A 25406-nucleotide genomic window follows, 5' to 3' on the forward strand; every position below is an offset into this window, starting at 1 on the left:
AGTATAATATATCCACTATATACTATAATATAAAAAATAGGCTCTAGAATTCTTTGTGTGTGTGTGTGTGTTTGAATGTGGACACACATATAAAATCTGGAGATAATACTATCTTATATGATTTGTTTTGAGCGTTGGCTTCTGGATGAGGTTGATTATGTTCAATTTCTTGACAGCTGCCATATATACTATTAGAGACTGTTGTTGAATCTTGGAAGGAAAATTAGAAACTCCTTGACTGAATCATTATGTTTGAGGATGCCAGGTATAAGAACTTATTTTGCTACAAATTTGATCATGCAAAAATCTGTTACTAAATGCAGTGTTGGAATATCTGATTTTTTTAAACTGCATCAGATCTACCCTCATGTGGAACATGCCAGCTTGTTTTTATGTCCTCTTAGATTTAATCCTAATTTAATGAATATTCTCTTTCAACAGATCTAGGAAAACATAGGACTTAGCTGCATAATATTAGAATTTCCTAATAATCAACTGAAAATTCTATTTTACAGGCAATCGAAAAGCTACAGGCTGGTGCTCTTGCAACAGATGCAGTGACTGCAGCACTTATAGAACTGGAGGTACGAGCTTCTGACTTTAGTAAAGGATCCCTATGAAGGAAAATAGGAGTAAAGCTAGAAGAATTTCTGAGATGTAAATGAGGAAGTTTAGTAACATGCTTGTTCCAGGTCCGCTAATCTCACATGGCAGTAATGACTGAAAAAGCAATTCCTTTTCTACTGTTAGCAGTCATTTTTCCTCTCCAACTTTACTAGTAAAGAAGGAAGGCAAGGTAAACATTGTGCAGTAAAAATGTGGTGTTGAAATTTATCGGCATATTCTCAGAAGATTAGCAGTGGATTTGCTTACACATGTTTGGAAAGTGTTAATTAATGTACTTGATAGGGTTAGCTTAAGGCAAGCAGTATGTGCTTTAATATGTGGTAGGCGTGCTGACTAGGTGCCAAAACTTCAGTCATACTTTTAACTTGGCAAGCTTCTTGGCTTTAAACAGTAATTGTGGTCTGCACTGAACTGTTCAAATATGCTTTCATGTGCTATCTTAAACATTAAAGTAGATATAGATGAGAGAAAAATATATCTCTGTCTATATCTATCATTATAGAAACACAGAATCATAGAATCCTTAGCGTTGGAGGGAACCTTTAAATGTCATCTAGTCCTGCAGTGAACAGGGTCACCATAGCTAGGCCAGGCTGCCCAGGGCCCAATCCAGCCTCGCCTTGGAAGTCACCAGGGATGGGGCATCAACCACATCTCCAGGCAACCTGTTCCTGTGCCTCACCACTCTCACTGTAAAAGACCTTTTTCTTATATCCAACCTAAATGTACCCTCTTGAAGCTTGAAGCCATTTCCCCTTGTTCTGTCACCACAGACCATGCTGATGAGTCTGTCCCCTCCTTTCATGTAGCTCCCCCTTAGATACTTGAAAGGCCGTTCTCAGGTCACCTTAGACCCTTCTCTTCTCCAGGCTGAACAGCCCCAGCTCTCTCAGCCTGTGCTCATAGGAGGGGTGTTCCATTCCTTGGATCATTTTTGTGGCCCTTCTCTGGACGTGCTTCTACAGGTCCATGTCTCTCTTGTGCTGAGGACTGCACATCTGGATGCAGTAATCCAGGTGAATCCTCACCAGAGTAGAGGGACAGGATCACCTCCCTCAGCCTACTGGCCATGCTTCTTTTGATGCAGCCTAGGGTACAGTTGGCTTTCTGGTATGTGAGGGCACATTGCTGGCTCATGTCCAGCTTGTCAGTACCCCCAGGTCTTTATTGGCAGGGCTGCACTCAATCCTTTCATCCTCCAGCTGGTATTGGTAGTGAGGATTGCCTTGACCAGGTGCAAGATTTTGCATTTGGATTTGTTGAACTTCATGAGGTTCTCCTGGGCCTTCTATTTGAGCCTCTCTAGGTCCCCTGGATGGTGTCCTGTCCATCTGGTGTGTTCACCGCACCCTACAGCTTGGTGTCATCAACCAACTTGCTGAGGGTGCATTTGACCCCACTGTCAGTGTCACTGATGAAGATGCTAAAGAGTATTGTTCCCCTGTGGGGCACCATTTGTCACCAATCTCCATCTAGACATTGAGCCATTGTCCACCACTCTATTGACTTGATCCTGCAGCCAGTTCTTCATTCATTGAACAAACCACCTATCAAATCCATATCTTCCCAGTCTAGAGAAAAGGATGTTGTGGGGTATCGTGTCAAGGGCCTTACTAAACTCCAGTAGATGACATCAGTGGCTCTTCCCTTGTCCATTGGTGCAGTGACACCATCATCAAAAGCCATTAGGTTGGTCAAGCAGGATTTGGCCTTGGTGAAACCATGCTGGTTCTCCTGTCTCTCTGTATCTTCCGTGTGCCTTAGCATAGCTTCCACGATCTTTTCTGGCACAAGAGACGAGACAGATAGGATGGTAGTTCCCAGGGTCATCCTTATTACTCTTCTTAATAATGGATGTGATGTTGCCTTTTTTCCAGTCACCAGGGGCTTCACCTGATTGCCATGACTTTTCAAGTATCATTGGGAGTGGGTTGGCAACTACATCAGCTAATTCCCTCAGCACTCTGGGATGCATCTCCTCAGGACCCATGGATTTGTGGATGTTCAGTTTCCTCAAGTGGTCACAAACCTAATTTTCTCTTAAACTGGGAGGAACATTGCTTCCCCAGTCCCCTCCTACCAAACATTTGAGGACTGTGTGACGAGAAGTTATCAGAGATGACTGAGAAGAAAGGTTTTTAAGTATCTCAGTCTTCTTGTCTGTTGTTACCAGCCTACCTTCATCACTCACTAGGGGGAGTATGTCCTCACTAGACTTTCCTTTTCTGGGTGAAGTACCTGTAGAAACCTTTCTTGTTCTTCTTGGCATCCCTTGCCAAGCTTAGTTCAAGCCTTGACTTTCCTGACCTGGTCCCTACGCAGGACAGCAGCCCAGCAGCTTTTTTGAACTCTTCCTACTGCCCCTTTTTCCACTGCCTGTGCATTTTCTTCTTGCTCACCAGTTTGATCAGCAGGTCCTGGTTCAGCCATGCCAATCTCTTGCCTTCCTTTCCTGACTTGCTGCACCTGGGGATGGAGAGCTCCTGCGCACTGAGGAAAACTTCCTTAAAAATCTGCCAGCTTTCCTACACACCTTTGCCCATGAGGACAGTTTCCCAGGGTGTTTTGTTGACCCACTTTCTGAAGAGCTGGAAGTGAGGTTTGCTAGAATTTAGCATCCTAATTTTACTCTTTGCCTGTCTCACATCCCTCTGGAGCATGAACTTAATTGTAGCATGGTCACTACCAGCCTCCGGTCCTGATCTACGAGTCAGTGCGCTTGCATCGGTGAGCAGCAGGTCCAGTACTGCATCCCCGCTGGTGAGACCTTCTATTACTTGACTCAGGAAGTTATCCTCAATGCATTTCAGGAGCCTTTTGGATTGCTTATAGCTCACCATGCTACTTTTCTAGCAGATGTCAGGGTGATTAAGTCCCCAGCTGGATGAGTGCTTGCAATTGCAACGCCTTCTGTATCTGGAGGTATAAGGCTTCACTGACAGGCTCCACTTGATTGGGTGGCCTGTAGCAGGCACCGATCACAGGGCTCCCTTTGCTGCCTCAGTCTTTAAATGTCACCCATAGGCTTTCGACTTGCTCATGAAAATAAATCTTATAAATCACGTACATGAATAAGCTAACAGAATCTGCTCTTGTTCCACAAGATTCTTTTGTGATGCAGCTCCCACCTCTGTGGAAAACATTTTCTCTTTTGTGATATAGTTTTTATCATATTCCTGAGCTACATAAAAGAAAACACATTTTAAGAAACTAGGCTGAACAGCTGTACATCTCCTTTCAGTTGTGTCTAGGGTAAATTATTTTCTGGTTTTGCTATCCCCCAAGAGAATCTTCTTTTGCAGTAGTAGATTTAAATATTCTGAAGTGACATCTGTAAGACGTTATGGCTGTAAGATGAAATTAAAGCATATTTAGAGAATTAATCTGATGAGCAAACTTTTTCTCCTTTTCAGTCTTGCCTGCTGTCCTGGTGATGCCTGCCATCATTCTACTGTCTGTTTTTATAATTGTCTTAGGTAGCATTTGGTTGATGTAGAACACAGTACAATGAATTTATCTGAAATGTTTAATCACTTTTACATTTTGTTAGAATTTTTAATGCTATATTCCCAAACTCTGAAGTCTTTGAAAGACACATGCATCTTTTCATGGAAGTGCTGCAAAAGATGATTTTTTTTCCCCTCAGTTCTGCTCAATTACACAACTCCTATTACACAGAATTTCATCTAATCCAAGAGGCATCACTTCAAAGACTTAGAAAGGCGCAAGACTTGCTCTTGATCTTTTATGAGCAAGCTGACAGTTTACTTGTGGTATGCTGTCTGTTTTTTGTTTTATTTTCGCAGGCTCCGAATGTAGAGTGAGCAGCCTTTCTTTGTTGGACTTTATGAATCTCAAGTGAAATAGGGAATAGATGAAGGTATAATTAATGCTAGTAGTTGTTAGAGAAAAGGTAGGTTACTTGTGCAAAACAACTTGAATGCCTGACCCAGAACACTGTTAAAATAACGGTGCTGGTTTGCATGAGCATCAGCTGTATTTCATAAGTTGAATAAAGGCAGTTATGTTTTCCAGTTTGTGAACTCTGTCATTGTAGAGAAATAAATGAACTTGTGCCTTCTTTCAACTTTTGGTAATCAAATAGTTCTGGACAAGGTGCTTCATAAGACTCATCATTTACACTGTATGCTTGATCTCAGAGCTGTATTCGTGATCCCAGAACCGTTTGTTTTTATGCTTTTGCTATCTGCCACCATATGAAGTCTGAATTCCTCTTGAAACATAAAGGGATTTGGGCAGATATTTCTTTTCTTTTAAAAGCTGCAGTTTACAACAGAACCACATGCTGATTGAATTTACAGCTGGCTAGAGGAACAATGTGCAGTTTCAAGCTTTTCTTTGTGGAGCACTTGAGAGATTGTAATGTTCAGGTGTTGGAAGCAAGAACAAAGCTTGTTGTAGATGAAAATTTTAAACTTTCTCTTAGTGCAGCCTAAATTTATTCATACTGTGTGTTTATTTCTTGGCTCTTCCGTCTGGCTTCTGTGGAACATTCTTTGAGTATCATTTAAATTGGGAATCAGTGTGATTATGGAAAGTGGTTATCACATTTTGAGTTTGGATATCCTTGCTCATAAAGTTGCTCTATTTGCATTTTTTGTTATGTCTCAGTCAAAGGAATGGAAAGCAAAATTTTGCAATGAAATAATTTGTCTCTCATTTATTTTTTTTTTTAAATATTAATTTTAGAGTAAATAAGATTTCGGAATATGGAATCTTAATCCCAAGTGTATTTGAAGCTGAAAGCACAAGGCCAGCAGCATTGTTGTAGTAAGGCAGTCACCATAGATGAACTTTAAATGAATATTGAACTGGAAGTTGTTAATTCTAGTTAAATACTTTGCTATTTGATATTTTGCAGCAGAGTGACTAATGGTAGATTATGACAAAAATGTTCTTGAAAAACATTTTAACTGGTTTGATTAAAAGAGGCCTGACTCACCCTAGTAGGCTGTTACTTCTTGTTACTGAATTCCCACAGAAGAAAAAATTTTATAATTACAGTGTGTAGAAAGAAATGCCAGTAGGCTTTGAAATGCTTTTAAAAGTTGCAAATAAACCTTGACCAAAACCGTATGAAAGATGGATGGGATGCTCTTTAATGCATGTCAAAAACAGAGCAGTTTAACTATTTGTCTAGATGTAATTCTGGATTATTCATGTTGAGCAACTTTTTCAACATTTCCACATTTGACCACAGCTTTAGTACGCCTGTATTGCTGCCAGAACATTTTAAAATACATCTTGAAGTAAGAAAGGTTCTGAGTTGAAAACGACATCCTCAGTAGCGCTTCCGAGTTTTTATAAGATGAGCTAACGTTTGAAAATGAATTTCTTGTCCCATGTCTTGAAGCTTTGTATTGTCTCCTTACTAAGCTTACAGTGATGTAAGTGACTTACCTAAGTGATGGTGTAACTGCTGTAATCTGGAGTTAGCAGTCGGCTAAACCAGCTGCTGCTTTGTGGTCTGCCCCTTTCCACGGTCGGCATCTTGGCACGTGGGCAGCACGTGTCTGCACGAAGGTGTAAAGTTAAATCCAACATCAGCACTTCTTATTTGAGTCAGTAAGAACGACAGGCAGAGCTAATAAAAGGTGGCTTAGTTTTTAACTAGGAACTTATTAAAAGTTGCTTGTACTTTATGTGATGTATGATTTGTTGTTTGAAAAACCTTCATACTGTGGTAATGACAGTGCTTGTGTTAGTATTCAAATAGAATTTTGCACTTGTTAATGGTGCTGGTTTCTCATCTCATTTCCCTTCGCTGCAACAAAGACACCGAGGCCCTGGAGCGGGTTCAAACAAGGGTGACAAAGCTGGTGAGCGGCCTGGAGCACAGGCCTTATGAGGAGCGGCTGAAGGAGCTGGGATGGTTCAGTCTGGAGAAGAGGAGGCGCAGGGGAGACATTATTGCTCTCTGTAACTACCTGAAGGGAGGTCGTAGTGAGCTGGGGGTCAGCCTCTTTTCTTGTGTAACTGGTGATAGGACGAGAGGAAATGGCTTCAAGCTGCACCAGGGGAGATTTAGGCTGGATGTTAGGAAATACTACTTTTCTGAAAGAGTGGTCAGGCACTGGAATGGGCTGCCCAGGAAGGTGATGGAGTTCAAGGAATGTTTGGATTTTGTGTTGAGGGATGTGGTTTAGTGAGTACTATTGGTGATAGGTGGATGGTTGGACTGGATGATCTTGAAGGTCTTTTCCAGGTGATTTTCTTGGTGATTCTGTGATTCTGTGTGCAAGACTGTAATCATAGGCTTATGATTTTAATAAAACATACAGTTCTGTTTGCTCCTGTGTCATACTTGAAAGTGTCAGAGGTAAACAGTGGTCTCTGTGGAAAAGATATTTGCTCATATTGTAAGGCTTTTGCTTACAAATAAGTGATTATCTGAAATCGTTGTGTGATTATGATTTATATTAGCATGTTATTACTCTTGAGATGTATCACACAGAAGAGCGTATAAGGTTTCCATCATAATAATTTAAAATAAACATAGCAAATTGCTCTTTTCTGATGTTGCTGTGGCGTATTTAAAGTACTGCAGCAAGAATGTACACTGTAACACATCACTGTCGTCATATTACTTATGCAGAAGTTTTGATATTGTTTGATCTGATTGTGGCCTCACGGTGCTTTGTTTTTATTTTCAGGATTCTCCTTTTACAAATGCAGGAATGGGTTCTAACTTAAACCTTCTGGGTGAGATAGAATGCGATGCCAGCATAATGGATGGAAAGTCTTTGAATTTTGGAGCAGTTGGAGCACTGAGTGGTATGTTAACTATGTGTTATAAAGCTAACTACTGATCTAAGTGCAAAGACCAATTTTGTTCTTTTTTGTGAAGTTTTTGGAGGGAATGCCATTCCAGCCCCATTTAATGAATTCTTCCCTTTATAAACAAACAAAAGGGAGAGGGAGGCATTCTCACTTCCTGAAATACTGCTTTGTGATGCGGTGCATTGTCTTAGTTCACTGATAGTCCTTTGCAGAATGATTGTGTGATAAAGTATTCATTCACTCAGAGGGAGTGTGTTTTCTCAGAGGTCTTTGGAGAATTGTAACCTTATAGTAAAATGCAAATATATATATATAAAATACAAGCGTTAAAATGACAGTATTTGTTTTTATTATCTGGCTCCTTGAAGAACTTACTGTTTTGTAATTCAGTCATAGAACCTCTTAGCTTAATTGGTCAAATTGAAATACTGAGGAACTAAGGTTTCCTTTGCAGTGTTAGAAGGGGACACAGCCTCTAAACTGGGGCTTCTTGTCTATTCTTTCAGCTACTGATCTGTCAAGCTGTTTGCCCCGACGTGAAATTCCCCTGTAATATAGTTTTTTCATTAAAATCCTCTCCTGTGATCAATAACATTTGGATTTCTAATTTGTGAAACTATTACGAGGCTACATGAATATGCATATAGCACTTATTTAATCTGAGAACTAATGTGCCTTTCATTTTTTTTCTTTTGCCTAGCTTTACCTTTCAGTTGAAAACAGTCAGCCCCAAGCAGGGATCATTGAACTTTTGTCATAAGTACATTTGAGAGCCTTAACTGTTACTCTGGAATACTATTGAATAGCTTTTCTGAAAACGTTTCAACCTTTGTTCTTTATCCTAGGATAATTCTAAACTGTGTTAATAACTTCCTCATGTAGATATAGATCTAAAATAAATAGTAAAATTAAGTGTTTCAAGGCTTACTTGTTACAAAATGTATCCTTCCAACCACGGAGAAGGAGGAAATGAGGGAGTGAGAAAAAACTAAGCCTGAATCCTATAATCCCTGTTCTGGCCAGATAGATCCAAACAAAGCTTTTTCCATCTTGAAAAATTAATACTCATAAAACATCTTTGGTCTGTAGAACACCACTGCTTTAATTCTGAGATTTCTGTGGTAGGGAGTCACTCCTAATATTTCAATACCCTTCTTTCTTTAAAAAACAAAACCAAATGTTGATTAGAAAGTCTTGTTACCACTGATAGGCCACGAGAAGGAACAACTGATTTAATGTTATTAAGCTGAAAAATAGTATCACAATGTGTCTCTTACTGAATTACTGAAGCGCTGGAAATGAAAGGAAGCTGACTTCCATTGCCAAAATGAACCCCACAGTCCTACGTGGAAAATATTTTAATGGTTTGTTCCCGTTTTTTGCTGATTTTTCTTTTCAGGAATCAAGAATCCAGTTTCAGTTGCAAATAGATTGTTGTGTGAAGGGCAGAAAGGAAAACTCTCTGCTGGCAGAATTCCACCTTGGTAATTGCTTTGTTCTGCTTGACTTTACTTTAGTCTTATATCTGTACTGCATGCAATATTTGAAGGCTTTGTCTTATCCAACGGAGGCTTGTGCTGTTTTACATTTACATCCTTTTAAAAAGAAGCAATGTTTTCTTCTCAGATCTTGAAACTTAGTGTGCCCTCAATGAAACTGTGAGTAGAATTGTTGTGGATAGATAGAGATATCACATTGTGGGGGTTTTGTGTCAAGGTGACTGTTTCTAAAGTTATATCATACTGAATTAATGATTAATGTTTATGAATCTCTAAAGGGAGGTAGGACACAGGTGAATGAGGCCAGGCTCTTCTTGGTGGTATATGGCAATAGGACAAGGAGCAGTGACCTAAAACTTGAACATGGGAAGTTAGTTCCATACAAACATGCAGAAGAACTTCTTTGTAATAAGGGTGGCAGAGCACTGGAACGGGTTGCCCAGAGAGGTTGTGGAGCCTCCTTCTATGGAGACATTCAAGACATGGCTGGATGCCTCCTGTGCGACCTATTGGAGGGTACCTGCTTTAGCAGCTGGGTTGGACTTGATGATCTCTTGAGGTCCCTTCCAACCCTGCAATTCTGTGATTCTGTGTGAATTCTTAAGTTTTTGCTATATCATTTTGAAAAATTTCTAAGTACAGCAAAATTAAAATGAAATTCTACAGCCTTTGCTTTTGTCTTTTTTTTTAAAAAAAAGGACAACTTTAAAAAATACGTAGACTTAACTGACTTTGTGCTTTTATTTTGTAACTAAATTGTGGAAATATGCAGTGTTTAGTTAGAATTTATTTTAAACATAAACTTATTAGTATTTATGACAACACTGAACACGTGCTTTATTGAGACTGATGTAATTCCAGTATGAAAGAGGAAACTTTTAACTGCATAAGAACTTTAAATACTGTTGTATCATTTTTGGAAAGTGTCCAAGAACTGTGTTGGAACTGACTAATCTTGGAAGCATCTCATTTTTGTTAGCAGTTCAAATCAACCAGTAGGGGGCTTGAACTTACGCAGTTATATCAGTTATACCTGTTGGGGAAATTTGCTACTGTTTGCTGAGAGATTGCAGTATTTGCAGATATATTAAATCAGCACTTACGTTGTTTGAAATATGTATATTTGATTTAGAAATTTTACTGTTCATAATTCTTCCTGTAGAAGAGTCCCAATAGTCTGTATCTGAATAGTCTGGTATTCCAGTTTAAACACTGAGGAAAAGAACTTTTGCAGTGCCCATAATACTGCAAAGGTAGGTCATAGACTGAAAAAAAAGCACCCCAAAACCAACACACCAACAAGCAGATTTTGCATTTTTGTTTTCTTTATTAAAGGAAGAGGAATCGTAATTAGTGAGAACTTCTTTGTCAGAGAAGTTTACCAAGCAGTATGAACTTAAATATTAGTTGCTGTCAGTAGCTTATTTCTTCAGATATTTGGAAAAAGCAAGGGCTTATCCAGTTACGTTAAAGAGGGTGTCAAAGGAGATTGTTGTGGTTTTAGTTCTGTTTGCTTCCCTTCCCTCCCTTTCCTTCCTTCTCTCCTTTCTCTCCCTTCCCTACTTCCCTTCTTTCCCCTTCCCTTCCTTTCCTTTCCTTTCTTTCGTGTTCCAGAACTAGGAGCATGCATTTGTGTTTTACTTTTGTCTGTACCATCACAATATTTTCTGTAATTGTGGCAGGGAAGAGAACCTAGGATAACTGTGTCCTATTTTAGCGTGTTTTCTGTAACTTCATGACCTAATTTATGTTTGTAGCTATTTTTTTAAAAATAACTGAATGGAAAACTGTATCCTCTCATCTCAAAGGACAAGACAAAATCTTTCAAACGCTGTTTGAACACTGTCTTGGCTAACAGATCTTTAACTCTTCTGTCTTATGAAGTGTCTAAATGTGAAGTGAACTGTTGACTTCAGAACCAACGTTTTGGGCCTTATTTACCCTTATGTATTTTCATTTCTTTTCTATTTTGAATTTGGAATATGTTATGTCTTAATAGAAAAAAAGGTAGCTAGCTTGGTAACAATCTGTAGCACTGTAATGCTTTAATAGATGCTCCTGCGTGTTCAGGGCATCGCAAGTTTGGAATGGATCTTATGTTCATTGTAGGTGATGATTGTTGACAATTTCATGCCTTGCCTTTTTGGCAGGGTTTGTTGTAACATATTTTTGATCTGGGAGTGAAATACATTGCTGCGCAAGCTGAAAAAATATGTCATCAAGTAGCAAGAAACAGCTGTATTATTGTCATTCCTCCCAAGAGTTAGGATTTTAATAACTGATTTTTATTTGTAAAGATGTGAAAGTTTCATCTTTTTTTCTCACGGGCAAATACTATGGTGGGGAGTCTTAAAGAAACTGCAAAGCCTAAGAATCTGTCTTGCTAATTAAACCTGTTGCTACAGACAGCTTCTGTAGCACCAGCTAACTTAGCTTAATGTTTTCTCACCAGTTTGGCACGGGACCACGTGAGAGAAATTCACTGGCCGTGAGATTAGTGACAGTGGCATTATGGAGAGTCTTGTCTGCAAAAGAACAGCTGGAGGCAGTTGGTGTGGCCTGGTTACCACCATTCAGCACCCATTTGTATAGGGACAATTCAAAATGGTACTTTTCTGATTTTCAGTAATTTTAATGAGTGTGGACTAGTTTATTCTGAGATGATAGGTTTATTGGGAAGGAGTGATCAGGTGTTCTGATTGCTATATGTATGCAGTTTACTGTGAATTGCTCTGTAGCGTGGGTTATCTGGAACAGTATCTCCTCTTCTGGTTTAAAACACAGTCCTACTGTGCAAATTAAAATTCAAAAATAGAGAATTCCCGCATGTATGCATGCATTTGTTAAAGCTGTTCTAAAGTCCTTGGAGCTTCTCTCACAGTTTATTCAGACTGATGTTGTCAGAACGTTCTCTACCTCTGTATGAAAGAATAGAAAATACCAAACTCTTCAGTGTTACGTGTTATCCTGTAAGACATTCTTGATCATTGTATGACTTAGAAAAGAGAACACAATTACAGTTGGTTAGTTACATATTGGGTGTATCATTGGGAGTGATCTTTGGTCCCAGAAAAATGGATTAGTTGCTTTCTAGTAACAATTTTGAAGTTTTTTTTCTATTACATATGTTTCTTAAAAGCAGAAAAGCTTATTTAGAACTGCTTGCTCATAACTTTAGGTATGTAAGAATTGCAAAATGGTACAAATAGACCTAATCATCTCCTTACTTTTTTAGAACTCCTTGATACTATTGATTTAAAAGTTCATGTTAGTGTCCCTGTTTCAGTATTAATCTTTATGAGGAAGAATCCCATGTTTGTATGTTCTCCTCCTTTGGTTATTGCAGCATTTTGCAATCATTTTATTCTTGTCACATGTAGTGCCACAGATGGGATATGTGTGTTGAGTAACTTGCAGGGAGGAGCATAGTCAAGAAAGTGCCAGGGTTGAAGACTTGTACCAACTTTGATCTGTATTTCAGCAGAACAGTTTCTTCTATGTAAGAGTAATTTCAGAGTGATAGCTGCATTTTATAATAAACATTACAAAATGAGTTTGTTACGTTTAGGATCACCGTGGTCATCTTTAGTGAACCTAGCCTTCTACTGTTGCTTCTATTCAGCTCAGTGTAGCTCATCTCCATACAGCCCATATTAAGGGCTGCTCTTTACATCAAACAGGCATCAGGATAACCATGTTCTTGTGAAAACTTGCCTAGAGGGGCCATTTTTAGAGTAATTTTCTGTTTTCAATTAATGTGCTCTGTTTTTCCTGTATTTGGAAAGCACATCTGAACATCACCTTCTTGCTGGGGAGGACTTTTTCTTCTTTGTGTTTTGAGCTTGTAACAACTGCAGAGTACTCATATTTCTTACAGATGTATCAAATGAACTTTTATCTTGTTTGTGTAGAACCAACTTTCAGAGCAGCAAAGCCATTCATCTTTTTGTTTGTTTGTTTTTTCCTTTGGAAAGTTGTATTTTGAACTAGCCTAGAGGTTTTTGAGACTTGGTGGGGCTTTGGCTGCTCTGTATAGCCCACTGAATTTATTCTCAATTTTCCCTCTCCCTCAACTAATCATGCTTGGTGGTAGCTGTTCAGTTTTATTTTTATGCCAGCTGTGAGTATTACCCATTCATTCTTGCCTGCCGCAGCTCTTCTCCATGAGTACATGGACATTTCCCATGGACCTGCAGTAGTTCCCCAGTACATGACCGCTGGTTTCTGCCCTCTCACGACCCTTCCATCTGTGTCTGTTACAATTGTTTGTGTTGCTTGTTGGGGTAATACAAAGATTGCCTAATCTTGTTCTGATTATAAATACTTGGTTGCTTGACAGATCTGAGTTCACACCGTATGTCCCATAGGATTCTCTTGCCAAATGTCTCTATCAGTTTGGAGGCTAGGGTACAGGTGGTACTGGTAACAACTACTGAGGTCTTGCTTTTTTTATTATTCTAACTCTCTTGTGATTATGTTGTATTTTCAAGACAGCTGAAATTGAATGATTAAAATAAAATCTTAAAAAAAAAAAAGAGTGGGTGATTTCTGTGGTGAAATGAGGCCTCAGTTAGATATCAGCAGGTGTTTGCTTCACTAATCTAGCTATTCCTTGGGACCAGAACTGGAAAGTATTTTGTGTCCACGTTGTATGAGGGAAATGAATCTGGGAATTACGGACCCAAGTGTGAGCAGAATAAGAGTCATGTTACTTAAATGTTGGTACATCTTCAACATTCTGGGGTGCTTCTTTTTGTACTCTGAATACTTGTGATTATTTTTGTATCTCTGAGTATAAAACAAGCAATTGTGAGGTATCAGGAAAATGAAAGGTGTCTGATCTGTGCTATTTAAGTTATCATATATTAGACCCATAATATCTGATTGTAGTACTGGAGCACATCCAGAGGAGGGCCCCAAAAATGATCCAAGGAATGGAACACCTCTCCTTTGAGCACAGGCTGAGAGAGCTGGGGCTGTTCAGTCTGGAGAAGAGAAGAGTCTAAGGTGACCTGAGAACGGCCTTTCAGTATCTAAAGGGGAGCTACAGGAAAGGAGGGGACAGACTCATCAGCATGGTCTGTGGTGACAGAACAAGGGGAAATGGCTTCAAGCTTCAAGAGGGTACATTTAGGTTGGATATAAGGAAGAAGTCTTTTACAGTGAGGGTGGTGAGGCACAGGAACAGGTTGCCTGGAGATGTGGTTGATGCCCCATCCCTGGTGACTTCCAAGGCGAGGCTGGATTGGGCCCTGGGCAGCCTGACCTAGCTATGGTGTTCCTGTTCATTGCAGGGGAGTTGGACTAGATGAGCTTTAAAGGTCCCTTCCAACTCTAAGGATTCTGTGATTCTCCTTTTTTCCACCTACACTTTCGCTCTGTGTAAATTACTTTATTACTTTATGGATGGGAAACACTTCTTCACTTCTTGAGAGTGTATAGTTGATGGAAAACTTTTTTTAATCAGTGGAGACTACTGTTTACTTCAGTTTGGCTACAACTTATGTTTCTCTTGGATGCTAATGTGAGTGAGAGGTTGTTTCTTGATAATTACCTTATTTAAAAGGGGACATTCTCCAAGTACCCAGTAACTTGCTCTGCAGTATCTTGCAGCATGAAAAATATTCCTCTGGAGCTGTGCTAACAGTAGTAAGAAGTGTGTGCTTAACAATTCAATTCAAATTCTTATCTAGAGAAACTTTTTTTTTTTTTTAACTTCTTTAATCAAAGACTGAAAACATCTCTTATGGTGGTTATGTCATAGGGAAGATGGAAAATAGTGCTGCAAAATACTACATATTAAAAGATACAGTGCTATCAAGAAAACTTGCAACAGGAGTAATGCCAACAAATTTTCTGTAACAGCACTGTTCTAAGAATTCATAGTATTATGTGGCCCAAGAGACTTGTGTGCAGCTTACATAACTTTGAGTCTCGCATTCATAAATCAGGTGTTCATCTAAAGCGTTTTGAAATTACTGTGTGTCCTCAGTCTTTTCTTCTTGTATCCATTATGCAGTTGTGGTATTCTTGTTTCAAAAGGGAGATAGGAAGTAGAGGTTAGAAGTAGTAGTTCTTTATTTTGTTGCTACTGCTGTTGCTGTTTTTCATCAACTTTCTGAAAACATGTGATTTCCAACCAGATTCAATTCTTCGGGGAATCAGATTAATTTATTTAAAGGGAAATGGTATAAATAATTGAGGCATTTCTTTTTTCCTAAAAGCTACATATCTATTACTTTTGTCACCGTTCACTGTCACAGCAGTGTATACTGTCTCACTGCTGTAAAATATTCAGTACTGACTACAGAATGACTTCTCAAATTTGTTTCTGTCTTCCACAAGTATTTTAAACACTCAGTGGAGTTGTCTCATTTGGAAATGCTTAATAAAACACCACGATATATACTTTCATTTCTGAATCTAAATTAAGCTTATTTTTAGCTTGTCATACCTCTCGAAGTAATTCTTGATATTCCTGTGGCACTGGCTAATTTCACTCTAACTTCACTAGAAATGTCTTGCCATTCTCACTTCTTTCATCCCCATGTTGTTAGTCTTCAGAATCTTATTCAGTTGTTATAAGACTCTGGATGGCTTCGTGCTGTTTTAGCTGCAGTTAAGAGCTGATGCAATTTGGTAATTTGTTTCAAATTTAATAGCACATGTTTTTATTCAATAGTAAGCTTAATGTCAGAACTATGTAGTGTTTTAATGAAACCAAATAAGGTTGCCAACTGTAATTATAGCTGACGCTTCTGTGAAATGCAGACAGTGTACAGTTTTAAAATGACCAAACCAAAGAGAAAATACTAATTGCAAGAAAAGGGGGATTTGTTATATGGTTTTATTTAAACTCCCTCTTCTGTGTCTCCTAGCTTTTTAGTTGGTGAAGGAGCTTTCAGATGGGCAGTTGATCACGGGATACCAGCATGTCCTCCAGGTATCATGGCTACAAGTGAGTAATCTGGTGGTGTGAGTAGGAAGAACAGGACAGAATAATTTAAAAATGTGCCTCGTATTCTGAGGTGTACATCACTTCACTTTTCTTAAAGTTCAACTAGCATATGATATTATGATATATAAGGATGATTAAGTTTAATAATTTTCTAATAAGTATCAAAATAGTAATAATTAAGAACTGTTACTTTAGCTGCATTTTAGTAACATCTAATTAAAGTGCATTTATGATTCTAGGATTAAATCTAGTGAAGGAGTTTTAATTATTATAATTTTTTTTTAACCAAAATGCAGACTCTCTAACAGTCCAAGTTGTGAAACTTTTTGGATCCAAAAAACACCAACTAGCCATGTATCTGAATTTAGTAGGTGCTGACTTGACTAGTAGGTTTTATAATTCCATCCATCATAGTACAAGCAGGCTGGTTTTTGTTTGTTTGTTTTTTAATAAAGAAACAGACAAATAAAACAGCTAGACTTTGTTTCATCTAATATGGTGGAATAATCCAGTCTAGAACATAGAGTCGAAATATACTGTATCCTTAGAGCTGCCAGATCTCTTACAAAAACCTTCTTTTTCTTAAAATTAATCAAGTGATTGTTAAACCTTCTACAGACAAGACTGAAAATTAGTGCATGTGCTCATGGACTTCTCAGTCCCCACCCTGTTGGGAAGTGCCATTACCATTAGTCTGCAGGTTGCTATAGGTGAGAACATGCCCTGTATTTCCTGTTGAAGTTGTTCAGGTAAAAAGTCAGAGCTCATTACCAAGAAGATTACACAGTATTTCTTTATTTTACAAAATAAACATCACTGCATAAAATATGTAAGTTGTCTCTAAATGAGAAATTGAAATCTACATCTGCCATTGTATGCAGTTCTAAATGTAGATAAACACTCAGAATTTGTGTTTCAGAGTTGCTGATACTCAGTGCTCAAAAGTAACTCCTGAAAGAGTAGCAGTGTTATACTTGATCATGCCAGTTTTCATACATATTCATGTTGCATTTCATTTTGAACAGAAAGTTTTTACATTTTCAGTCTGACGTGACTGAAAGTGCTGCTCCATCCATTTCCTGTCCAGAACAGCATTTGCAGAACAACCTTTGGGCTCAATTGAGCAGAACAGATTTATTTCTGTGACTTTAGAAAAGAGGAAATACCATAAAGGAGTTTTTTTAGAAAGTGTTTGCTACTTATGTGTAGGAAATACTCCAAAAATGAGGGTCTCTTGATTAGCTCTGCTTGCATGCACTAAAGTTTACACTATTTTTAGTATCAAAGCCTTGCTGTTCTAATAGGGATGATTAGATACTGACATTAATTGACAAATGTACTTGTAGTCAGTAAAATGTACCTCAGAGAAAATCCATGTGTTACAGCTTGAAAATAAGGATGGCCATTGCTGTTTTGCTTTACCAAGTACAGACTGTGTTTATATTGGAGAAACATTGGAAGGATAATCTCAGCTTATGTATTGATCACAAGCTAGCTTCAGAACATTAGTAATTGATTTTTATCTCCTCGGTACTCTCAGCATTTATCTATTTAGCAGAACAATTCCCTTTAAAACAATTACTGGAATTCTCAAATTAATTATGTTGCAAAGCCAATGCAGAAATGCCATTTCCTGTTGCAATATCAATCAAAAAAGTATTAAATATTGGTATTTAAGTTGCCAACTACCTCTTCCTCTCCAACCCAGATGCAGATTCCACTTCCAGCCACGTTTATATATACTGCCTGAGCAAATTAAAAATTGGCCTTTTCCCTAGTATTTTAGTACACTTGATTTTACTGAATAATCATAGTTTTTTGATTATACTTGCTACAGCTGCTCTGGTAAAGTTTTCATGGAGAATCCGAGGTAAATTAACTGGAAATAATTTGATTGTTGAGTAGCTCTGCAAAATGCCAAAATAATTACTAAACAGGGTAACTTACTAACAGCAGCAACAAAAAGCACACACACAAACCTTAGCCCAAGCCTTAGGCATGTACTTGAAACAGATATTAACAACAAGAACTAGGTGCGCATGTTTTGGCTTCTTTGTGCTGCACATGGAAAATATACTCTTCAAGGCACATTATTCTCTCTCCGTTTTCCTGGACCTGAGATGGCAATGTTCTATGTGCTGTAATTCTGTGGGGTTGTGTGGTTGGTTTTGCAGTGATGGAGCTGTCTGTATGATCAATTACAATGATCAGCTTTGTGTTCACACTACATAATTCTCGATAACTATCAAAGTATTTGGGCACCAAACTGAAATGAAGTTTTTAAACCGTATTCCTTGTTGAACTACATCAAGGTTTTGTCAAGGCTCACCTGCTTCTTCTTCCTTGATTTGCCAAGTGTGTGAGGAAATGAGATTTCTTCTCTTTGTAGAAATCTGCTGGCTTCCAGTGTAGTGACTGGTTTTTTGTTTCTTGTTTTTATTGAAATGTGATCTTGCATTGCCTACAGACTCCTAGAAGGCTGAAATCACTAATTCCTGCCCATAGTAGAGCCTGTACTATGTTATGTTTACACTTTGTTACCCTATATAAGAAAGACTGATTTGAAAGCAATTAAAGTGTTAACACTGTAATTACTGTTTAAAAACTAACTTACTGTATCGGGCAGCCTCTTGTAGATGTAAAAAGTATGCTTTATTCTAAATCAGCAACATAAATGTTAGATACAGCTTCAACTGTCAATATCTCTACTTGCGTTAGTAATACTAAATAGTAACTACTAGTGGTAGTAACTGAGCCATTTTTATCTCAGTTTTTAATATCAGCCTACAGAAGGTGAAAAGCAGGTGATTTGGCAAAGATAATGTGGTATAAGAGAGCGTCTTATAATTACGTAATAATAATTCATACCTGGCTGGGTATGAATGCGTAAACTTTGTATATAGTGTGAAGGTAGATGGATTTGTACAGTTGAAAGGAGGAGTTAATTTTTCAGCAGCTCAGAAAGCTGAAGACCTGACTCTGGCATCAAACTGAAGATTAGGGTTAACAGCTTTAAAACATTTTATTTGTACAGACGGTAGTTATGGCACTTCAAAGGAAATGTGACTGAAATATCACAAAGGAGTTCTGTTAAATCACTGGTGTTAATAATATCTGAAGCTGTGGCTGACTTAATCAAATATTTGTTGCCAAAACACCAAATTACTGCACAGCTAGTGCTGCTGAGTACTGTCTTACTTAACATAGAGCTGTTTAAGTATATAGCCTTTAAAGGGAAGGAGAAGGATGGTAACTCATGCAGCATACTTGTACCCCTAACTCTAGTGAGATGAAAGGGACCCTAAGCACTTCACTAAGCTGTATTACATACAAACAGGAGCACCTAGCTCAATAACTGGAATCCAAGCCAAAAGTGGTGCTTAAGAAAGAAGAAAAGAACAGAGTAAATATGTATCTCCTTTTTCTTGCCTCATTTGCTATCCTAGAATCTAAACTCCTGGGTCGATATTGGTACATGGAAATGATCAATGGTATTTTGTGCCAATAAATTGTCCTTTTCTCTGGAGCCCATATTAATTTCTAGCATCTGCAAAAACACTTGCAGCTCAACTATGGGTTATTTGAAGAACTACTTCTTTTTCATTATTTTGAAACTTGCTGAATAAAATCTGTTGTTTTATTGTCAAGTCGTGGACTCTGAATCTTTCTGTTCTTCTATCCAGTCCTTGGCTTTATTACCTTGAATAACTCAGTGCCATCAATAAAATCACATCATTATTTTGTATAGAGTAGGTGCTACTATGTGTTGGTTTGGCATTTGACTTGTAACAGGCCATTTACTCCCACTTCATTTTCTGTTTTTTTTTTTAAACCATAATAGTGATTTTTATTTTGTGTATGCAGGGATATTCTCATTTATGCTATGACTGCTCTGTTTCTTTAATGAAAGAGCCATTTCTAGATGTCATGCAGATTGCCATACTTCTAGTGACGCCCTGTGTCTTCCTGTCCATCAGTTTGGCCTGTCTCTCTTCCAGCCTTCCTTGCACCTCCTTATTCTTTCCTCTGCTTCACTGTTATTGAAGTAAGAAAAGTGTTTGCCATGTTTCTGGGACTGAGCTACATGGTTCGGTGACTCGCTCAGGGCAGTGCTTAGACTGTGTTTTAGTTCTTTGCTTTTAGGATAAGAATGAAAGGGATCAGGAGAGAAACTCAGGGATCTGGGGGATTTTACTCGATAGCTTGTGAATTTGCTGTCTAATGGAGAAAAAGGGATCACTTCCATAAAGCAGTAAGAACTGATATGCCTGGCAAGAATTTACCCTGAGTTTTTGCCATGAACATTATGAACATTAAATCTGTATACAGATTGCTTTGTGAAAGCTAGGTGAATTCTTTCGTACGCTTTTGTTGCTGGATAGTTTGTTGTTGTTTTTTCTTTCTTATTGCTGCCTGTCAACGTGTGGCATACATGGGAAGTAGTACTAGCAGTCTTTAGTCTCAACAGAAGCATAAATGTTGTTAATTTGTCATTTAAAATAGCTTTGTTAAAATGAAATTTAGTTTCATCCATCTTCAATTGTGCCACTCGTTTTAGCAACTGCTCAACAAAATTCCTTGCTGGACCATTGTAATCCCTGTGGGTTAACTAGTTTGCTAGTATTTCCCTTTGTAATTCTCTTCCTTCCAATAGTTGCATCCTCCTTTAATATGGAATAAAAAGATAAAATGAAGAAAATTCTCCTGTTTGGTTCTTTCAGTTGACTGTAAGAAGTGTCTGCCAGGGGGTGCTATATGATTGGTCCATCTGTACTCCAGAGATTTAAGAATATTCTTTGAATTTTCTTAGTATTTTCAGTTACTGTTTTTAAACAAGAATTGCTGAACGCTCACAGGTTGCGTCATGTTTTGTTGCATAGCAGTTTGTGACAACTGCTGTAGGAACAGTGGAGTTTGTGCTTGTGTTCCTGGCTTGCTGTTCCATCCAGTACTGTAGATGTATGTAATGGTATTGTCTTGACCTTGATTTGTGCTTTATTGATGCTACAAATTTGTATCTGCTAGTTCAATTTGAAAACATGGTTTTCCACTTAACTGAAGTTTTAGCTTAGCCTGAGAATATTGAAGTGAATAGATTTGGCTTATAAAAGCATGGTGATTTTATGGAAAGATGGCCTTCTTAGTAAAAACTTCTTTGTATTGCTTTGAGCAAGAAGTGTTAGTTTACTGTATTAAACAACCTGTCCACTGTGGCCTTGTTCAAAGTACACAGATCTGGAATTAACAGATTGAAACATGTCAGTTCTATTGTTGTCAAAAAAAAAAAAGAAAAAAAAAAGGCATCTTAGTCTTACATTTTATTCTGCATGTTTGATTCAGTAGTTTCACACAGTCTATGAATATGACAGTTGTAACTTTCTCTTTTTAATATTTTTTTCTCTGTTCTCTGGACCATTTCCATCATTTCCAGCAGCCTGTCAAAGCTGGTATAGAAATCAGATCACAGGCTTTGTTTGTTCCCAGATGCTCTCAGATTCTTGGTGTTCATTCCAGCTGATGCTTACAACTGCTGTCACAGAGAATTTGTCAGTGTCCATGTATGTGTACACGTGTGTCATAGTGCAGCCATGTGCCTGTGTACATGGGTACTGTTGGTTTTCAACAGATCAGCTTGCTCCAAGCTCTGAGTCCCAAGGAGAATATTCTTTAGAGACAGAAATGCCACATCAGTTCTGATCCTATCCGTGGATGAAACTGGGGAAGACCTGTGAATACACTGCCAAGGCTTTCCTTTATGAGGGTTTATTTTGAGGAGCTTTGTCAAAGGCACGTGAATGGAGCATGTGAAGTGCAATAATTTGTTTTTAAAGTTGTTCTGATTTGTGGGTCAGATCAGTCTGGTAGAGTAAGGAGGGCTGCAGGAGACAGAAGTCCAGAAAGCGACTAAAAGAAATGGTTGTGCTCTGAGTGCTTTTTGGAGCAAGTGTAATCAAAGGACTTAACTGAAATAGTAATAGGAAACTAATTGGATGTTATGAATGAGACTTGTAGAGTTTGTAGTGCTGAACAGCATTGAGTAACTTTTAAATACTAACCATTTAGCTGAGTAGTCAGGGTGTATTATCACTGAGGTGCTGTGTTGAATGAGGAATACAGTTGTCTTTTAATTAATTATTGGCTGCATCATTATATAACAAACCATTGAGAATTTGGGTTAAATGTTTATTTGTTCGTAGTATAGCAGATATATATTAGAGGAGTTATGGGAATAATCAGACTTCCAGAGTGCCAGAAGGATTAGTACAAGAGATGAATATATGATGTGGAAATTTTATGGCAAATGAGCGTGACACGCAACAGCTTTGAACTGACTCAGACTGTGTTCTGTTACTGATCTGCTTACTGAAGGTTACTCTCTTATCTCTGTCTGTAAAATGGTGTTAATGATGCAAAAATCTCTTTAAAAACCCCTGTATTTATGTGCAGCTGTGGTAATACATGTGCAAGATAAATATCTTTTGCTAACGAATTGTGTATTGAACATTTTGTGGTTCTTTCTGATCAGTCTGCCCTGTAACACTGGAACCTTTTCAAAATGGTGAAATCTATACCTTAACCTCAAGGAATATATACTCGTGAGATTTTTCTTCCACGTTTTATATAATAAATAAGCATTATTCTGACACCATCTCTACTAATACCAACCTCTCACGCAGGTGAGTGGTGTTGAGCAAGTTCTACGTCTGCCTGTTCTGTGCTCTGCCACTTAGCCTACTCTGCAGGGAGACCCCTATTCAACTTCTACAACTCTGTTTTGACTAAACATTTCACCCAGTGCTGGAGTATGAATAGACCCCAAATGTAGAGCTTTTAAATCTAGAGTACGTGTGGATAGTTCCTACTTGGTAAGCTGGGGGGTGGAAGGGAGAATGTGGATGGGGAAGATGTTCTCAGGACCTTGAAGATTCATTTTTAGAGGTAGCCTATTGCAGGGACATGTGAGCATTGTGTAAATGTGGCAGACCAAAGTCCTGGGATTTTACTGATGTTCTGATATACTGTTGTTGCCAGTCATTTTTTCATGTCTTTTATGTGGATGAGACCTGAGTTATAGCATTTAAACACTAACAGACAAAGCATGGGACTTTTTACTCTATTTTTTTTTTCCCCCTCTCCTAGCTGTTCTGATGTAGTTTTATTTATGACAGTATGTACATAAGAGAGAAAGCAAAACTTGAGGGCTCATTGTAGTCTGTGTCTTCTGAGATGCAGGTCTTTTCAGATTGAGTTTGACTGTACACACTGTTACTCCGTAGGGTAATAATTGTCAAGGACTTTTATCACAAAGCACGTACCAAATTTTTGTTTAAAATTCAAAATTCTTGTGCAAAATCAAAGGAGGCTGTACTAAATAATTTTCCATATATTCCAATAAAACCTCTGGGCTGTACTCCAAGAGTTTTTCAAACTAAAATTCTGTCTGTTCCCTTACCTCTCTTTCTCCTGCTTCCTTCCCTCCCCAGTCAATAAGCTTCCCTATCTTCTTGGCTCAGGTGCAACATCAGGCTGATGTAGCTATATTGCATTTGTTTTAGGAAAACTTGCCTGTCTTCAGCACTGTGTTGTGTCCTTTCCCTCTTCTCAAGCTTGGAATATGCTGTTGGAGAAGGTGAGAGTGTTTTTTGTACTGTCATTTAGGACAAATGAAATTTCTTAGAATCCTTGCACGGCACAATTGAATTTTTGTTTTAGTTATAATTTGAATTATGAACTTACTCTGTATGTACATGTTTTCCTTCTGTGTATAGTGGTGACTTTAAAATAATTCTCTAGTGGGCTCTACTTCATCTTTTAAGTGCTCCATTAAACAAGTACATTATAATCTGGGAAATTTTTTAGTTTGTAAAATGTGATTTATTGAACTAAAATCTCCACAATATGTTGTTTGGCCAGGACGACAAACGTGGAGGATATTTTCAGAAAGCTTTATTTTCATCTTTCAGTCCTTTAGTATGAAGCTCAATTTTATTTTCTGGTTTCTTTAGTCACCACAGAACAAGATGAAGCAACCAGAGCTATGGCTGGTTAAATAATGTTTGCAGCTGTTTTATCTTTGTAGAACTTTACGAAGGCAGGAGTGAAAGGGGGACAGACAGCCTGTTGCTTGCTATTAGTTTGTGTTCCCTTAACTGATCATCTGAAGTTTGACATAAATCTGAGGAATGTCAGAGGAAGGTAGGGAATTGCTAGGTTTTGTTTTACAAACTGGTTCTCTTTTTCATAATTTTCAAGTCATTTTGGAGGTATTTGCAGATTTTTATCCTGCCAAGAGGAATTGATAGTCTCTAGTAATAGTTATTATTTCCCATAAATAATGAAAGGCAACTATTAGTCCTTGCTAAAACAACACTATCAATTTACAGATTAAAGTTAATCCTAATAAATATGCTGGAGTTGAACATAGCCTGGGCACAAGAATTTCTACTCTAGGGAAAGTCTGAATAGGCTTTCTTTCCCTCACAGTATGGAAAGGTATGATATTTCATGCCAAATTGAACAATATTTAAGAATTGAATTAATACCTAAATTCTTACAAGTAACTCAGGGAAGAGAGGCACACAATTAACAACCTTTCTCTACTCCCAGGCCCCTAAAAATTTCCTTCCATCCCACAAATAATCCACTAACCCACAATATTCTCCCTTCTAATACCCTCATTTTTTTCTGATCAAAATTCATGCCATTCTAAAGTACAGAACCATGACTGAGATCCCATCTAACACCTCCCTCCAGTATAACTGTATGAACTTGCAAGTGTGACAGATATCATGGTAATTTTCAAGGTAGGAGCTCATGTTTAAGCTTTGTTGATATCATGGTGGAGAAAGCTGGGGAAAGAGTGGTTTGTTTTACTTGGAAAGCATTATGCTAGCTTCCTTAACATACAGTGTTTTGTGTTAGTTCATTTAAGTGTCATATGGTGGTGTCTGCTGCACAGGGATTGAATTAAAGAGGATTAACATAAATGAGGATATGGGAAATTCTGACTAACTATACATATGTATATATATTGGCACAAGTCTGAGGAATATATATATATTCCCCTGCAGCAAGGGCCCAGAGAAGTTGGGGAATCAGTCTCCATCCCTGAAGATACTCAGAATTTGACCAGTAAGCTTCTGTACAGCCCTTTTGAATTGAGCTAGAAGTGTGAACTACTTGACCTCATAAGGTTCCTTCCAGCGAATGACATTCTGTGGTACTAGAAAACTGACCTATCTGTCTGTCTGCTGTGACATCTGACATACCTTAAGCTGCTCAAAAATACCATACCATCTCCTGGTGTTCTAAATACCTGCTTATCCAGCAAAAGTCCTTCATTGAGCAGTGCACCATTGTTCCCGTGGGAGATCAGCAGAGTAAGAAAAGCAGTGGAAAGAAAATGCTTGACAAGTCTTTATCCTAGCATACAGTTAAAAAGGCAGTTAGGGTAACCATGAATTGAAAATAGTTCTGACGCCTCAGAGTTAATTGTGTTAGCCAGAATTAGTGATATGTAA

At 38.1% G+C, this 25406-nt stretch overlaps 1 protein-coding gene across 6 annotated transcripts in view; it reads left to right on the forward strand.

The window, feature by feature from the left end:
• Window positions 1-519: 519 nt before the first annotated feature.
• Window positions 520-25406, forward strand: part of TASP1 (taspase 1) — a 57364-nt gene continuing 32477 nt past the window's right edge. For 3 of the 6 annotated variants that reach the window (XM_019612617.1, XM_019612621.1, XM_019612620.2), the window contains exons 1-4: window positions 520-584; window positions 7302-7422; window positions 8828-8912; window positions 15806-15885. In XM_019612617.1, the coding sequence (XP_019468162.1) occupies window positions 7326-7422; window positions 8828-8912; window positions 15806-15885 (262 nt within the window). In that variant the 5' untranslated portion in view covers window positions 520-584; window positions 7302-7325. Of the gene's footprint in view, window positions 585-7301; window positions 7423-8827; window positions 8913-15805; window positions 15886-23441; window positions 23516-25406 lie in introns of those variants that run through there. The other 3 variants (XM_019612619.1, XM_019612618.1, XM_019612622.2) reach the window with 3 other exon arrangements.

This window comes from Meleagris gallopavo, chromosome 2 (assembly GCF_000146605.3).
Source record: "Meleagris gallopavo isolate NT-WF06-2002-E0010 breed Aviagen turkey brand Nicholas breeding stock chromosome 2, Turkey_5.1, whole genome shotgun sequence".
In the NCBI taxonomy this organism is placed as follows: Eukaryota; Metazoa; Chordata; class Aves; order Galliformes; family Phasianidae; genus Meleagris; species Meleagris gallopavo.